A 16,729-nucleotide genomic window follows, 5' to 3' on the forward strand; every position below is an offset into this window, starting at 1 on the left:
AATCTGCTCGCGCGCCCTGGCGCCCCGCAGCGCTTAGTAGCGGGCCGGGAGACTGGCGAGACTTTCCAGCGCAACCGGGTCCGGGGCTTGATGATGCTAGAAGAACCTCGCGCTCGGGGCTCTAGTGTCAGCTGGAGAGGGCTACTTTCAGGCCTTTAGCTAGCTTAGCCAGCGCAGCCTGTTTTTTAAGTTCCGGTTTAGAAGCAATGGGCTCAAAAAACTTCAAATTAAAAGTGAAGAAGAAAATAGAAAGGTAGCAACAAAAATAAATGCAAAAAAAAAATTCATTAGATTTCCCCAAAGGTGCATTTCACAAATTGCAGCGTACTATTAACAAGTGAGGGTTTTTTTTCCCCCGTAACTTTTTCCTTTTAAGGACTTAAAAAAAAAACAAAAAGGCGAGATGAAATCTGCAGGCTCCAGTCTGCCTGGTAACACCCCGACAAAAGCGGCAGATTTGAGGCATTGTCATCCCCCGCACCCCTCCCCACGTGGCCTTCTGGCACGAGCCGCGGGCAGCCGCCTCATTTGCATCAGAAAGCGGGCGCGGGCCAATGGGCTCGCAGGCTCGCGCCAGCTGGCGGCGCCACCCGGCTCAGCCTATATAAGGGCAGACCGCGGAGCCGGGGCTCACTCGCAGGCAGTGGGCTCACCGGGCTGGGTCGTAGACTTTTCTTCTTCGCTCGCGTCTGCTCCGCCCTCTGTTCTTGCGGATAACTTGCTGCTCGCAGATCTCAACATGACTCTGGAAGAAGTTCGTGGCCAGGACACGGTTCCAGAAAGCACAGCCAGGTAGGTCGGCGCCGGACGCCGGACGTCTCGGGGCGCGCGGGGATCCTTGTCCTGCCCTGGCCGCGCTGGTTGGGCGATAGTCTTTGGGGCCCGCCTGGGTGGAAACCGGCTGGGTGGGAACCCGCTGGGTGGAAGCCGGGCGCGAGTGTGCCGGCTGTGCCGTAGGTGCGGCCCTGGGCTGGCGCGCCGGGCTGGGGCTCTGGGGGTGCGTCCCTGGGTCCAGGGATCTCAGCGCACCCTCCGGCCGGTCCGGCTCACCGCGCTGGCTTGTCCGCAGGATGCAGGGCGCCGGGAAAGCGTTGCACGAGCTGCTGTTGTCGGCGCAGCGCCAAGGCTGCCTCACGGCCGGCGTCTACGAGTCAGCCAAAGTCCTGAACGTGTGAGTATCAGACGCGGCCCGTGGGAGGAGCGTCAGGGAGACCGGGGAGACGATAGCTGGGGGCACCCCTGGCTCCCCGACCTGATCTCACCACCTCTTGCTTGCCCGCGTAGGGACCCCGACAATGTGACCTTCTGCGTGCTGGCCGCCGACGAGGAGGACGAGGGCGATATCGCGCTGCAGATCCACTTCACATTGATCCAAGCGTTCTGCTGTGAGAACGACATAGACATCGTGCGCGTGGGCGACGTTCAGCGGCTGGCGGCGATCGTGGGTACCGGCGACGAGTCGGGGGCGCCTGGAGACCTGCATTGTATCCTCATTTCGGTGAGTGTCGCCTCCGTTGCCGATGTGATCCCTGACCCCCCCACCCCCCCTCCGTCAGCAGCCCGTGTCCAGCCAGGCTGACCTCTGCGTTCTCTCCGCAGAACCCCAATGAGGACTCCTGGAAGGACCCCGCCTTGGAGAAGCTTAGCCTGTTCTGCGAGGAGAGCCGCAGCGTCAACGACTGGGTGCCCAATATCACCCTTCCCGAGTGACAGCCCGGTGGGGATCCTTGGTTTGATCGACGTGGTGACGCCCCGGGGCGCCTAGCGCGGGGCTGGCTCTGTGGATGCGCCCTCGGAGGGCGCCGGAGTGCGGCGTGGAGACTGGCAGGCGGGGGCGCGTGGAGAGCGGCGAGGAGGTGCGGTTCCCTCCCGAGGAGGGGCCCGGCGGCGACAGGGGCAGGCTGGCCCCAGCCCAGGACTCTACAAGTGTGGGGAGCGGCTGCTCGCCCAGGAAGGCCGGAGGCGGGACCTTGGCCGCTCAGCCGGGAAGGACAGACTGGCCGGGCAGGCGTGACTCAGCAGCCTGTACTCCCAGCAGAAAGGAGGGGAAAGGCAAGGCCAGGCGGCTTGGACTTGTACGGTTACAGGAGCTCTGGACGGACTTGAGCAGTATGCACTGCTGTTTCAAAACGGATACGGATGATGCTTCATTTTCTAAAGGATTATGCTGCTGCAGCTTTGAGTTTTACAATAAACTTAACTGAAACAAACTTACTCTCTTTATTGAGGGCAGGGGATCTTTGTCTGTGGGGGAGGTGGTCAGCGGGACTGCTGCTGATTTACGGAACTCCATGGCACCTGTTCCATCTTCCTGTTGGCGCTGAATGGCAGGCTCCTGGGGTGCTGGAAGTGGGGGAGGGGACGCTGGCTGCGTGTTAGGGCAGAACTTGAGCCCTGCTCCTATTTCTCTCCCTTCAGGAAGATTTTTAAACTTGCAAGACAGGAGCATACTTGGGATAAGACAGCAGTGCAGCAGCTGGCCATCCAACCTGATAGCAGAGACCTTTCCCTCCCCTCCCCCTTCTTTCCTCTCCACCCCCTCCCTTCCAACAGCTGCTTATGGGAACAGCTTGCAGGATGCAGGCAGCTCCGTCCTGCACAATGAGCATTGCCTTGTGCGGGCATGGCCCTTTGTGGTCCCTGAGGATGGTGGCAGACTGCTGTCAGGAACCTTTTCCCCTGAAAGGAATGGCACTTACGGCAATGTCACCAAGGTATTAATATCGCATATGACATGACTGCATTTAAGTGTGAGTCATCATTTTGTCATGACTGTGATAGATCTTAAAAGATCTGAGCAAAAATGGCAAGGCAGTATCTACACAAATAGGCGTAAGCAATTCTGAGTGGGGCCAGCATCTGCTATCTCCTATTTTGAGTGTTCTCTGCCCACGTAAGAGTTATGAGGACTGCTACCATTCACAGCAGCATTGAAAGACTTATAGATGAAAAGTAATTCAAATCTTTTTGGCATAGTCTTGTCTTAAGAAGGATGTAGGGGGAAATGTACTGAGTGAATCAATCTTTTTATATTATTATTATTAAACTGATATCTTGCTTTCATGCTGCTGCCTGATCGGACTGCTTTTGGTGGGGGAATATACATGGGACTAGATTGCTGTTAGCAAGTTACCCAGTCGTCCACCGTGCCTTCTAGGCAAAGGAGGGTTAGTGGGCTGTTTATCTAAGACGACAGTTTGGGTTTCTTAGCAGTCCCAGGCAGCTGATTCACTTTGTCGTGTGCCAATTTTTAAGTTCACTCCATATTCTGAAAGAATTAAAAGAGCTGTACAAGCCTAAAGATTTCTACCACAAGAGAAGCATCTTTGTTTCACATTTATTAGCTCTTAAAAATATTTCTCCCTTGACTAGACAGAAGCTCAGTGAAATAATTCAGCTGTGTTTGTGCCAAAGTTTCATTACTGCTTCATCCACTGCTGCTGAAAACCTTGAGTTTCCCTAGTTGAGGTGGAGCCTCACAGGGTGGGTGTCTACAGCAGTCTGCCTTTCTGGGCTCACAACCATTTGCCACAGAATGCTATAGTAAACACAAATGGAGCACGATTCGTTTAAAAGTACCCTTCAATGAGTAAATCCAGCAGCATATTGCATAGAACAGGCAGCAGATCCTCCCGCTGGCCCACTGACCCTTGTAGAACACTCAGTTGGCAGACCTGTAAGAAACTTGGCTTTTGTGGATTAGAATTTACAGCAAGGGCACCTGTTGGAGCCCTAGGGGCTAGAAAAATTTATAGGGAGAAAAAAAAATGCATGCCTGGACACTGTGCCAGCCCCAAAGCTTGTGCTTAAATTTTTGGGAGTGGTGTGAATAAGCATTTAATTCTATTAAAATGAAACACTCCAGAGGATATGTAATAAAATGCAGTGTGCTTATAAACACAGTATTGTAGACATACTTCCAACAACTCCAAGTGGTAATGCATAGAGATAACCGAATTATCACATGCACAATGAGGTGATCCATGCAGACTGGTTAGCACAATGTCCTGCATCTAGAAAGCGCTGAATGAATGTTGATGACAGTAATACTTAGGATGAACGTGTTTGCTAGAGATCTTAAAAATCAAGTGGGCTGGTGGGTTTGGACCTGGCTGTCTGGTTCCAAGGTCTAACACTTTACCTCCTGTGCCACACATCTGGGAAGGAGGACTACTTTCTTAATTTTATATGTTTGTAAAAGTTTACATATTCATTGTAGAAAAATCAGAAAACACATACACACAAAAGGAAAGAAAAAAGTAGAAGTGCTGTAATGGACCATCTCCAAATTTTGGTGTGTTTCCTTGCTTTTTCTACACTTCTGGGGGGGGTGCATACCACGAAGTATACAGAACCACCTGCAACAGCCTTTAAGAAGCTCATCTTGGGACTTCTCTGGTGGTCCAACAGCTAAGACTCTGGGCTCTCGGTGCAGGGGGCCCAGGTTCGATCCCTGGTTGGGGAGCTAGATTCCACCTGCCACAACTAAGAGTTTGCACGCGGCAGCTAAAGATCCCTCAATGTCTCAATCAAGATCGGTCATCCTGTGTGCAGCAACTAAGACCTGGTGCAGCCTAATACATAAATAAATAGTAAAGAAAAAGAAGCTCATCTTCACCTGCATTTGGTTGTCTCCAGTTTCTTCTCCTTGACATTATGTTGCATGCCCCCATATCATTTGGCGAACTTGGAGGCTGGGGTCATCAGTGCTGCAGTGGGGTCCAGCATAGGCGTGACAGAGCACACCAAGGCATGTAATCTGGTAAGGGAGGGGGGAGTCTTTTTAAATCCACGGTCCTCACCAAGCAAGACAGATGCCAGCTACATGCAGGCCCCAAGCGAGGCTGTGCCTGCCCCGGGGCAATGAGCATCAATCACGTTCATCTTTTAGTCCAAATAAAACTGTTTGCATCTGATCATGGCTAGAAAACATTGCTTCCCTGTAGCTCAAGTGGTAAGGAATCTGCCTGTGATGCAGGAGACCAGGGTTCAATCCTTGGGTCAGGAAGATCCTCTGGAGAAGGGAATGGCAGTCCTCTCCAGTATTCTTGCCTGGAGAATTCCATGGACAGAGATGCCTGGCAGGCACAAAGTGTCGGACACGACTGAGTCTAACACACACAGAAAACATTGCACTGGCAAAGCAGTAGTTGTGAAGACGAAAGGAATACATAAGTGAAAGAGGGAGCAACGCTGGGGATCAGGCAGCCCTTGTCCACACTAGGAGCTGGGGCCCCCAGTTTTCCCTTCAGTAGGACAAGAGGACAAAACGATCACTGCAATTTGTTTTATTTTTTAAAGGCTGTAATTCTATGTGTTACACATTTTATGAAAACATTAGCCTCCATGGCATAATGAGCACTGCTCTCCAGGCTCACAAAGAGCCACTTGAGAAACAGCGATAGAGTTTTACAAAAACGAAGCAAGGATGTTGGCAAACAAAGCGAGACTAGGAGGTGAGTTCGGTAAGCACATATTAATTTTCCCTTTTTTTTTTTCCCAAGAGTTCTCGAGCTTTCCTTTGGGTTTTCAAGCTATCAGTCCCTGCACTCCTCAGGATGTGTGAGTCCCCCAGAAATCAAAAGGGAGCTGTCCTTCCCCAGCTTTGAGAAGAGGTTTTGCTGCCTTAGTGGGGTGGAGAGGTGTGATCCTTTGTGGATTGCAGGACGTCTGGAACCATGGGGAGCCTTTGATTTCTGTCTTTGGGCAAAGTTACACGTGGTCTTTGGAAACAGACTTGTTTTTTAAGTTTAGCTCAAACTTTATCTTCCAGAAGAGATTTCTCTTGTCTTGTCAAATAAGGTGTGCATGTGAGTAACTCCTGATGTTCCCTTCTGGGTGGTGAGGAGGAGGTGTGGGCAGCAGTCCTCTGTGAGGGGCCAGGGCTGCTGGCCAGAGTCTGGATTCCAGGAAGTGGCTGCTGGAAGCTGCTGGAAACAACCCTCAGGGCTTCATGATTCCAGCTCAGCAGGGGGCAAAGACCTTTAGAGCCTCTGTGAGCTGGGACTGGAAAGGGGCTGCTGCTTCCCTGCCTCACTGTGAGGAGGTGGGCGCAGTTCTTGGCTGCTGGGCTGAGGGATGGGGTTGGGCTGTTCATGCATTCATTCCCTCATTCATTCATTCATTGGTTTCTTCATTCATTCAGGTGGCATTGACTCTCTGGGGCAGTTCTAGGTGTGGACTCCTGGCAGGCTCTTGCTGGCTGGAGTGGCTTGTTGCAGGTGGCTGTTTTGGGTGGGGAAATGGGGCCTCCAGCTGTGTCCCACATTCATTGGAACCTTGTTTTCAAGGCTGGCCAAGGACTGCCTGGTCCTTTGGGGCTGCTTCCAGGGCCACTGGGGCATCTGAGGGCCAATGTGTGGAAGGCAGGCAGTTGGCTACAGAGACTATACTTCTCCAGAGGGAAGGGATAGCGGAAGAATGTGATCAGAACGTGGGGTCTGCCCATCCGTGACGTTTGGGACCTGGCCTAATTGTCTGGTAATGTAATATATTGCTCAAGGCCAAGTTCTCTTACTCGTTGTTGCTGTGGCTTCCTGTTAACCCAGAATAGATGCCTTTGTCTCCCTCCAGCTTCTAGATGTGGGGACCATAGATCAATGAAATACAGGAAAGCATGTTTTTTGTGGTCTGAAAACTTGGGTGGAGACAGCACAGTCAGTTATGGGAACATTGTTAGAAAGACGTAGAAGCTTTCTTTTCCCCCCCAAGTGAACTCTGATCCTATAACCCCTGACCATGGCAATATCTCATACCAATCAATTGATGTGGTTTTACTTTATCGCCTCAAGGGAAGGTGGAATTCGATGCCAGTTTTCATGGTTCTTTTTTTTTTCCCCCCAGTGTTCAGGGTTTGCTCTGGGTTGAAGTTTTCAAGCTCTTTGGTTATGCAGCTTGGTGGCTGAAGTGATTCAGGCCTTCTCCTGCTCGCTGTAGTCATATCCCACCTTTGTGATGATGACCTAGATATCATTCACTTACGTCACTTCTCTGAGTGGGAATAATTCTAGAGGATGATTTCAAGTTTGTCAGATTTTTATTATGGTAAAATACAGGCAAACAGAATTGTAAGTGACAACATCAATACAACAATAAAAAGCAAAATGGGAAGAAAAGAAACAGACTAGAGAAATCACTTCTTTCTCAGCAAGATCAGAGCTCTCTAAAGGGATTCACAGCAGCAAAGTGATTCCTGGAACTCTCCACATGGAAATAATTCGATTTTGAGATTCCAGGAAGGAGGGTGCTGGTGGTGGATTAGGCACAACTGTTGGGAGACCCATTGAGAACGATTGTGCATTCATTTTCTGTCCTTGGATTTCTGCAAACTGCTCAAATTCTGGTTCTGTGGGGCCAAAACAAGGATGAGATAAAGCCCAGGGATGGGGTGGTTGGCTCAGATACTCAGCTTGGCAGGCCGGGGGTGGGGGGCGGTCCCCTGGGGGCAGCTTCAGAGCCCACGCTCCCAGTTCCTATGTGGTCAGGGCCAGAGCTACCAGCCCCTCTCCCTCCACGAGGCCTCCAAGGACCATGCCCCAGCCTCTCCCATGACACAGAAGGCGTGGAGGAGGAGCTACTGCCCACCTGGGTGCAGCTGGGGAAGCCGGAGGGAGATGCAAGCAGGGCCACCCAGCCTCGGTTATCAGAGACTCATCTGCCCATGCTCACGTCTCTGCCCCACACCAATCCTAACTGTGCTCTAGGACAAGGAGCCATCCACTGGTTCCGGGGGGCTGTGGCCCCACTGAGCCCCCCTGACGGCCTGGCAGATGGGCCTAGGCTGGGGCTAGACCCTGCTCCCTCTCTCTCTGGTCATCAGCTGCCAGCAGTGCCCTTAGAGTTGGACCCTCCCTTCCTGCTGCAGAAATGTCTCTTCATCTCCCTACCTATCCTTGCCTCCCCATGTGTCCCCTTCCTCCTTACTGGTTCCTCTCCACACCCGAGCCCTCCTGTCCCACCTGCCTCTCTCCTCCATGACTTTGGATCAGGTTCTCCTTTTCTCAGATCTAGGCTCCCCAGCCCCTCTGAGCTGGCCTTGAACTGTCACCGTCCCCACCTCCCAGTCAGTTACCTTCTCATGACACTGGTGTCCTGTTACCCCCTATCCCTGGAGACTACTGGGGCCAGCTGATCCCTGTTGCTTCCCTGCCCTGCCCTGCTCCAAACATCAGGTGGGTCTCCACCCACTTCCTCACAGGCTTCCTCCTCTCCCCTCTCAAGGCACACCTACATGTTATGGAGATCTGTTTATAAGCCTGAGTGGTCCTCACAGACAGGGAAAGGGTCTCACCTCAATACCTAAAATCCAGCCTGGTACGTGGGACAGGCTCACTGTATTGGCTGGCTGAGCAGAAGGATGCTGTGTTCTTTGGAGGATGTACACACATCATCCTTACATCCTGCCATATAGTCTGTAACACCTGTACTTTGAATGTTTAATGAAAGAGGGAGAAGCAGAACCATTTTAGCAGGAATACTGGTTTGGTGTCTGTAGTAGGTGATGGGGTGGGATTTAACTTTTCATTGTCACCGTCATCATTTTGATCACCATGACCACTGTCATCACCAAGCACATTCACTGAGTGCCCATCTGGTAATGGAATATAGATCCTAGACAATGTGAAGACCTTAAATTTTACAAGACGCGACACCAATTTATTTATTTTTTTAATCAATAGGGAGACAAACAGTGAGAAGCACTTACTTTAAGAGGGATGAAGGAAAGAAGAGCAGGGAGCAGGCAGTGAAACTCTGAATACAGAGTGCGTGCAGTGGGAGGGTCTTGGCTCTTTTCTGCAGGAAGCTGGGAACCTCGGTGCTCCTGCGTGTGGGCTTAGTCGCTCAGTCAGGTCCGCCTCTTTGCGACCCCAGGGACTATAGCCCACCAGGCTCTTCTGTCCCTGGGGATTCTCCAGGCAAGAATACTAGAGTGGGTTGCCATGTCCTCCTCCAGGGGATCTTCCCAACCCAGGGATTGAAAGCATGTCTCCTGTGGCTCCAGGACTGCAGGCCGATTCTTTACCCACTGAGCCACTAGGAAAGCCCGTGGTGCATCCTACATAGTAGCAGAATGGGGCCTCGTGGGGAGGAGAGCAACTGCCAGCCACAGAGGACTGATGAGAAGGGTCAGCCTGGGTGTGGGGTGCTCCTGGAGGAGTAGGATGGCCTCTGATGGTTCCCGTGTGTCTGAGCCTCCTAGGGCCTGCGGAGAGACCTGGCAGCAGGCCTTGGAGTGAAGGTGGGGTCAGGGGTCCCTCAGCTCCTTGAGGTCTTGGCTCTTCTCTCAGTTTCCCTGCAGAACAAACCATCCCAAACCTGTTTCTTGTGATTGGCTGGCTTGGGCTCGTCAGGCCTTCTGCCCCGACCTGGTACCGCTCGAGGCCGCCCAACATCTGGACCTGGTGCCCTGCAGGGTCTGGAGGAAGGCTGGACTTGGCCAGGGTGCCAGATATCTGAAGAGCTCTTCCTCCCCAGGTGGCCTCCCCCTGAAGCATCCTACACAGGCATGGTGCCATCCCCGCTGTATTCTCTCGGTTCACGGAGCCACAGGCCTGCGTTAAATATGGGAGCGTGATTCCTGGGGCTGTGGTCCAGGAGGCAGGGGTGGGTCCTCTTGGAGAGTAGCTTGGACTCCTGTTTCTGAGTCAGGTTTGAGCTAGTGCATGCCTCGGAGTTGTATTTAGGTTACGTAACCCACTTTGAGGGAAAGAGAACATCAAAGTACAAAATACAATTGTCTGCAAAATTTCAGTTTGTGTGCTGCTGTTCTTTGCTGGGAAACAGTCTTCTTTAAAGGATGTTTGCAAACACTAGAGGTAAATTCCACAGCAGACACATCTGCTCCTAAGCTCAGGGCACGGCTATTCAGCAACATGGAATGAGGGCGTGTTGGGGTCCGTGTGGACCCCTTACTGGTACCCAGGGGTGCCAGCTGTGTGCTCTCCCGGCCTCGCAGCTGCAGTCTCAGCATTGTTGCCCCCCCTACCCCAAGGCCTGGCCCTCCCCAGCCAGACCCTGCCCACCCCCCCAAGCAAAGCCCCTGGACTTGACTACTCTGTGCCCCTAGGCTGACCCAGCTCCCCTCAGATGTTCCCCCATGGAGCATATCGTTTTGCATTTCTGAAAGACAAATCTTTTATCTGAGACATCTTGGCGGGTCGAGCCTCTAGTTAGACAATAAGTGGGTTCATTGATGGGGAGGCTGTCAGATTGTGTAGAGAAGAACCTTTTGGAAGGTCGAGAGCCGCTCAGACACCCAGAATCAACCAGGGGCGGGGCGGGCCGCTGGCTGCAGTGAAGAAGGGGTTTCGGGATTTTAGTTCTTTATTTTCTTCTGACTGCGCCATGCACATGCGGAATCTTAACTTCCCGACCCTGACCCGGGATAGAACCTGTGCCCCTGCAGTGGAAACGTGGAGTCTTAACCAATGGACTGCCAGGGAAGTTCTGAGTTTCATTTCTAATCCAGGTCTTCTCTTTTAATTCACTGTTCTTCCCTTTTTGGTGGGGAAAAAAAAGTAATTTCAAAATATAACGATTTAGGTTTGAGTACTAAAGCTATCAACTATCAACAATAACAACAGTATGTGTGTGTGTTACTTACTTAGTTATGTTTAACTCTTTGCGAGCCCATGGACTGTAGCCCGCCAGGCTTCACTGTTCATGCAATTCTCCAGGCAAAATACTGGAGTGGGTTGCCATTTCCTTTTCCAGGGAGTCTTCCCAATCCAGGGATCAAACCCAGGTCTTCTGCATTCCAGGCAGATTCTTTACCTTCTAAGCCACCGGGGAAGCCCAACAACAACAGTACAATAAGTTAAAGTCTGCAATCTAGTCTTGAGGGCATTGTGCTTGGCACTCTCTAGCATGGGCTCCCGGGGCCCTCTCAGGTCACTGCCCAGAGGACTGTGCTGAGATCCGGGAGGGCATTGCCCAGGCCCTGCCCCAGCGTTTCTCCATGGACTTGGCCAACCGGAGGGTCACTTGGGGAGAGGTCAGTGTTTCTTCCCTCTCTCTGCTGCTTTGGGGCCCTGACCCGGACAGTGCCCTCATCCCCGCATCACCTCTGTGCTGGGAGCCCCTCCCCACGTGCTCTGGGGTGACCACCTCCTCCCCTGGCTCTTGGCAGACGTGGCTTCAAGCCAGGCGTACCTGACCCTCCTCTCCCCCGTCAATGGCCAAAGTATCGCACATGGCTGTGCCTAAATCAGAGGGCAGTGCCCTGGGCTCGTTCCTGCAAGAAGGGGCCTCACTCAAGGCCCAGCTCTCAGGGGCTCCCACGCAGACCCCTTTCCCTGCAGGTGTCCCCACCGTCTAGCCACGGGGAACCTCCAGCCAGGGCAGGCTGCCTCTCTGCGTACTCGGTCAAAGACCTCAGAGGGAGGTGCCAAAGGCCTCACCATGTGCCTCCCGGTGGGACTCACTCTGGGTGCTCGGGGGAGGGGGTGCTCTCAGCAGAGCTCCCCCTACCCCAAGCCCCTGCTCTCCTGCCTCCTCATGACCCCTCTCTCAAAAGCATCCTGTTGGTCACTTAAACTGAGACCCTGTGTCAGCCTCGAGGGTCTGGGGAGGCTCCCCGTGCTTACTGGCCATGTAACTTGAGTCAGGTTTTTCCAACTGAAAGGCAGGGCCCGCCTCATCAGGTGGCGTGAGGCTGCAGAGAGATAAGTACATGCAAATGTCCTGGAAGCAAGCTTGCAAGCTGAGGCCAGCAGAAGAGCAGGCTAGAGCCACTTGAGTTTGCTTGGCACTTCCTTGGTGGCTCAGACAGTGAAGAATCTGTCTGCAATGCAGGAGATCCGGCTTTGATCCCTGGGTTGGGAAGATCCCCTGCAGAAGGGAATGGCAACCCACTTCAGTATTCTTGCCTGGAGAATCCCATGGACAGAGGAGCCTGGTGGGCTACAGTCCATGGGGTTGCAAAGAGTCCGATAGGACTGAGTGACTAACACTTTCACTTTCAGGCCGGGAGTTCCCCTGTTTTTCCAAAGGAGAAGGAGACACTGTCTAGCTGTCCTATGCACTTCTTTCTGCTGAGAGGAGGAGAGATGGGCATTTTTGGCTCAGCCCCAAAGCTCAGGCTGCCTGCAGACTTGGCTCCGGGCCCAGGTGTCCCCTGTGGCTCAGGGACCTCAACTCAGGTGAGGCAGGAACAGCCTGTGGCCTGGGAGGCCGAGGGGGCAGAGGAGAAAGGTGCCTAAGAAGAAAGCCAGGAACCACAAACTGAGTCCCAGGGACCGCTCTTGCCGACTTCCTCCAGCCTCTGTCTGGCACATCTTCTTGGCCCCAGAGAGAGCACACTGTAAGCGCCTGCAGGTCTCCTGGGGTTTTGTGCAGGGTCTGGGGCCCTGGACACTCTTCCTCCCCATTAAGCCAGGGCACAGAAGACCCCACTGCACCCCTCAGGGTGGAGGGGGGAGCTGATTCTAAATTTACCCCGAATACAAGTTTCTACTTTGCTTTAACACACAGTGGCCCACAGTGCTCCAGTTCTGGCTGGCCCCTGACAGGAGAGGCATCTGTCCACGCCCTGTGGATTGGATTTTGTAGAGGTGGCCATGGAGAAAGGGAGGTATGTCCACTGTCTGATGAGGCAGGAGCTGGTCCCAGGCCCCTGCCCCTATTTGGCATGAGGCTAGACTCTGGGCTAGGAGCCTGGGGGTGGGGGGAATTGGGGTCTGCATTAGAAATCCTCACTCCTGACCACTTTCCAACTGTGAGCTCAGGACTCTAGGTACCTCTCTGAGTGTTGATGTCCATATTTCAAGAACTCTGAGCTCACACAGTACCTGTGGGCTCAGAGGTGCCCACACTTTCATTGACTCTTGGGGTGAATTGCCGGACATCTCTTCCTCAGTCACTCAGGACCTCTAGGAGCAAGTGAGAGGCCTGTTTTGCTCTTAAACAAAGCATTGAAGCCCACGAACTCTTAAGCTCTCCTAGTTAAAGGATTGCAATTTTCTATGGTCCCACAATAACCTCTTCTATTAGCAGCTTCCTCCAACCCTCAGGCGCTCGCGCGCGCGCGCACACACACACACACACACATATGTTCCCATAATCCTCTATTGTGAAGCTCAAACTTTCACCTTTCTGGATCTATAGCTATGAAATGAAGTCAGCAGGGTTTGCTGTACCAACGTCAGATAGCCAAGGATGCATAAATAAAAAGGAAGCCCCCTTTTAGATGTTGATGATCGGTGAAGATGCCCTGAGAAAGACAAGCAGTCAAGGCTCCATGGCATGGCCATGTCCTATGAGAACCTTTCAGATCTGTTTGTCACTTTGTGTTTCAAACCATCAGCACTGGAAAAGAACTGACAGTGCTTCTCATTTCACTTTCCCTGGCTACACTCTATCACCCTTTTCTCCTTCTGTTACCACCGAACCATGAACAGCACAAAATCCCAGGGCTTGCAGCCTGCTTTCCTTGATTTTGCTCCTGTCCATGGAGGCTGCATCTGTCCCGTAAAAACACAGGGAGACCACCCTATTAACCTAGAGGGGTGGGGTGGGGAGGGGGGTGGGAGGGATGTTCAAGTGGGAGGGGACAGGGGTAAACCCATGGCTGGTTCATGTTGATATTTGGTAGAAACCAACACAATACTATAAAGCAATTATCCTTCAATTAAAAATAAATAAATTAAATTAAGAAAAAAAAAGCTGAAGGGATCCAGAAGGTCTCTGACTTTCCCACAGAGGAACTGTTCATCCCCACTCTTTCTTACAAGCATTCTCTGTCTGTAGCACTTGCTTTATTATTGTTTTTCTCAGGGCTGCAAATTACTTCAAATAAACAAGCCGGTACAGAAAAAGTAATGGCCGGAACGCTTGGTTTCCACCAAATGATTATTCTATGGGAACATTGCGCCTTCTGGAATACCGGGGCAAGGTGATGGATGGCTAGTTGGTGCACAGAATGTTCTGTTCTGAGCGCCAGTTGGTGGCTTCCATTCCTGCGCCCATCCTTGCACAAGTTTGCAGTCCATGGGAAGAACTTGAGCTCTAAGGGTTCTCCAGGAGCCTGTCTCCTTTGCCCTGGGGCTAGAATCGGGCACAGAGAGCAGACTCCGGAGCCAGCACTGCGTGTGCTGCCTGAGTGCCTGGCTGAAAAACTCACCTCTGCAGGACAGAAGCGTATCTTCAGGGACTTTTGAACCTTTGTCAGAGGTTCCCCTGACAAAGCTGGCTGGTGGGTGGGGCAGAAAGAAACCTCTCTGGCTGGGATCTACTCCAGGTGGAACCTGCTGGAAGATAGATCCCCATCAAGCCCATCTGCCCCTGCCCAGGACTGGCATCCAGTCTCTCCCTGGCTCCTCTTCTGTCCACTGAGCCCACTCAGCCATCTCTCATGGGGTCACTGCCAGGGCCAACTGAGTAAACAGGTGAAGGATGCCCAGTGCAATCCCATCTATAGTGGAGGCCTAGTAAAGTGTGGCTCCCTCTCCCTTACCAGGAATGTGAGCGATGCTGATTTCCTATGACATGTTGAACTTGAACTTGCAACTTGCAACCTAGAGACTCCCCGCTCCCCACCTGACCCCCGTGGAGGCAGCCTCACCTTAGTCCACCTTTACCGTGAGCACATCCTAACTATCCCAGGGCTCACTTTTCGGGAGATAGCTGGGGGCTCTGGGAACATATTTTTTAGGACTGTCTATGTCTCGTTATGGACTTTCCTGGTGGTTCCACCTGCCAATGCAGGAGATGCAAGTTCGACCCCTTGGTCAGGAAGATCCCCTGAAGGGGAAATCTGTATTTCCCAACACTGCCACTGTGGGAGGTTTCATGGAAGTAGGGTCTGCTGGGGACAGCAGCAAATAAACTCAGGAGACAGGGGAGCCACAGGGAGAGACATGTACCCTGGAGGGTGAGGAAGCTGGGTCACCGGCCACCCAGCTAAACACGAAGGGGATGAAAGTACTTGAGGCACAGAGTGAGGTGGCATTTCTGTTTTATTGGAAACAAGAGAAGCGAGGGTTTCCCGGTAGCCAGAGGGTGTCGCACCATCTTTCTGGCAGAGAGTGAAGGCTACCAGATGCGGGCAGGGAATAGCTCTGTACTTCCCAGCGGCCTTGCAGAGCTACTGAGTCATAAGCCAGAGAGCAACTGAAATGACACAGACATTCACATTTGCTGTTGTTGAAAGACTGTCAAAGCAAGCTTCCTGGGCACAGCTCTGCGGCCCTTCTCAAGCTGGTCTAGGAATTGTTTATGAGTCCGGGTTTAACACACTGCCAGGAATCGTGCATCACAACTGGACTTCTCGGATATCCGCAGGAACCAAGGAGCCGGACGAGAGGGAGGGAGATAATCTGAGCAAGAAGGAGGTGGGAGCGGGAGCCAGCTCCCTCGGTGATTCCGGGTGACCCGCCCTTGTCCTCGCACTGCCCCGCAGACTTCTGCTGGCAGGACTTCATGTACCGCTGATATTTTTATCTCTGTGTTAAGTGGTACTTTACCTTTATTGTTCTGGTTCCCCATCAACGTGGTTGCCATCTTCCCTTCCTGCCTCCATTCTTGCCACTGAGAAAACACACCTGCTGCCTTTCCAATCTTGCTGGCAGGCTCGGGGCACAAAGGGGAGGGCAGGCGGTGGCCAGCAGGACCCCTGTCACGCAGCAGTGGGCTGTGCTGCGAAAGGGCAGGAGGAGCAGGTGGGCCCTTCAGGCTCCCGGCTGCTGTTAGTCTGTGTCCCTCCAGAGCAGCTCGCCAGGGCCCCGCCCAGGCAGTGTGCGCAGTCCTGGGTCACGTGCCTGTGTTCCATGCACAGACCGTCCAGGAGGGGAAAGGACCAGAAACAGCCCCCCCGCCCGACCCCCACCCCGTGGACCGGGAAGCTGCTGCCCACGTGAGAGCCCCTTGGCGCCCTCCAGCCAGCTGGTTGGCGGCCAGGCAGCACTGAATGTCCTTTGTTTCTTGCAGCGATGACTTCCCTCTTGGGGTCAATTATGCAGCCTAATAGCTGTTATTACTTCTGAACAAAGTGTGCCTCGCAGCCTCTGGCAGCTTAAAGGGCAGCCCTGCCCACCAGCACCCTGCCACCCTCCAAAGATGGCAGGGAGGGGAGTGGGGGTGGGGGGAGGGTGCCCCCAGCAGGTGGAAGTTGGTGGGTCGGTGACTTGGCTGGGCCTCTTGTGGTCACCACCCTGCCAGGGACGTGAGTTAGCAGAGGGCATTTGCTTGCTCAGGAGACCGGAACGGGAGGAGCTGATGTGCTGGGGGGACACTTAAAGGGGCTGATGTCTTTTGGACCTGCCTGGGAGGCCAGTTCAGAGCGTGAAGAGTAGGTGTGGGGCTTGATTTGCCCCTGGTGCCTCGCAAAAGAGAACCGAAATTCAAGGCGTGGCTCCTGGAAGCAGGATTTGGAGGAAAGCTTAGAGCTCACCTAGTCCTAATCTCTACTTTTCCTCGGGCTCCCTAGCTTTCATCTCTGATATTTCATGACTTCTGATGGACCCTTAAAGAGAGGTAAGCCCCACTCCCTGGGGGGTGGATGTTATAAGGTGGTTCTCAGTGGTTACCCTCAACAGGTCACCTTCAACCAGGATGGTGAATCCCGTGGGCAGGGGCTGTGCATACTCCATGGGGGCTTGTGCAGCACACACGAGCTGACCCCAGGTGGTTATGGAGACAAATGACAAAACCCAAGCCGACAGTGCAGAAATCTCATTCTGTCTTTTTGTTTCATAGACAGTTCTGGAATGTTTCACAGGCTGAAAAGGGATGA

The 16,729-nt window shown here is 52.9% G+C and overlaps 1 protein-coding gene and 1 long non-coding RNA gene across 4 annotated transcripts in view; both read left to right on the forward strand.

Annotated features, from left to right (window-relative positions):
• The first annotated feature begins 26 nt into the window (after positions 1 to 26).
• GADD45G (growth arrest and DNA damage inducible gamma) lies at positions 27 to 2,210 on the forward strand. The gene is made up of 4 exons (XM_061163574.1): positions 27 to 792; positions 1,070 to 1,171; positions 1,285 to 1,498; positions 1,600 to 2,210. Exons 1-4 carry the CDS (start codon positions 404 to 406, stop codon positions 1,708 to 1,710), a joined length of 816 nt encoding a protein of 271 aa, XP_061019557.1. The 5' UTR covers positions 27 to 403; the 3' UTR covers positions 1,711 to 2,210.
• Positions 2,211 to 16,132: 13,922 nt separating this feature from the next.
• The window catches only part of LOC133071163 (uncharacterized), a 31,329-nt gene continuing 30,732 nt past the window's right edge, over positions 16,133 to 16,729 (forward strand). For 2 of the 3 annotated variants that reach the window (XR_009696366.1, XR_009696368.1), the window contains exon 1: positions 16,133 to 16,470. This is a non-coding gene — a long non-coding RNA (uncharacterized LOC133071163). The remainder of the gene's footprint in view (positions 16,471 to 16,729) is intronic. The other variant, XR_009696367.1, reaches the window with a different exon arrangement.

This window comes from Dama dama, chromosome 16 (assembly GCF_033118175.1).
Source record: "Dama dama isolate Ldn47 chromosome 16, ASM3311817v1, whole genome shotgun sequence".
In the NCBI taxonomy this organism is placed as follows: domain Eukaryota; kingdom Metazoa; phylum Chordata; class Mammalia; order Artiodactyla; family Cervidae; genus Dama; species Dama dama.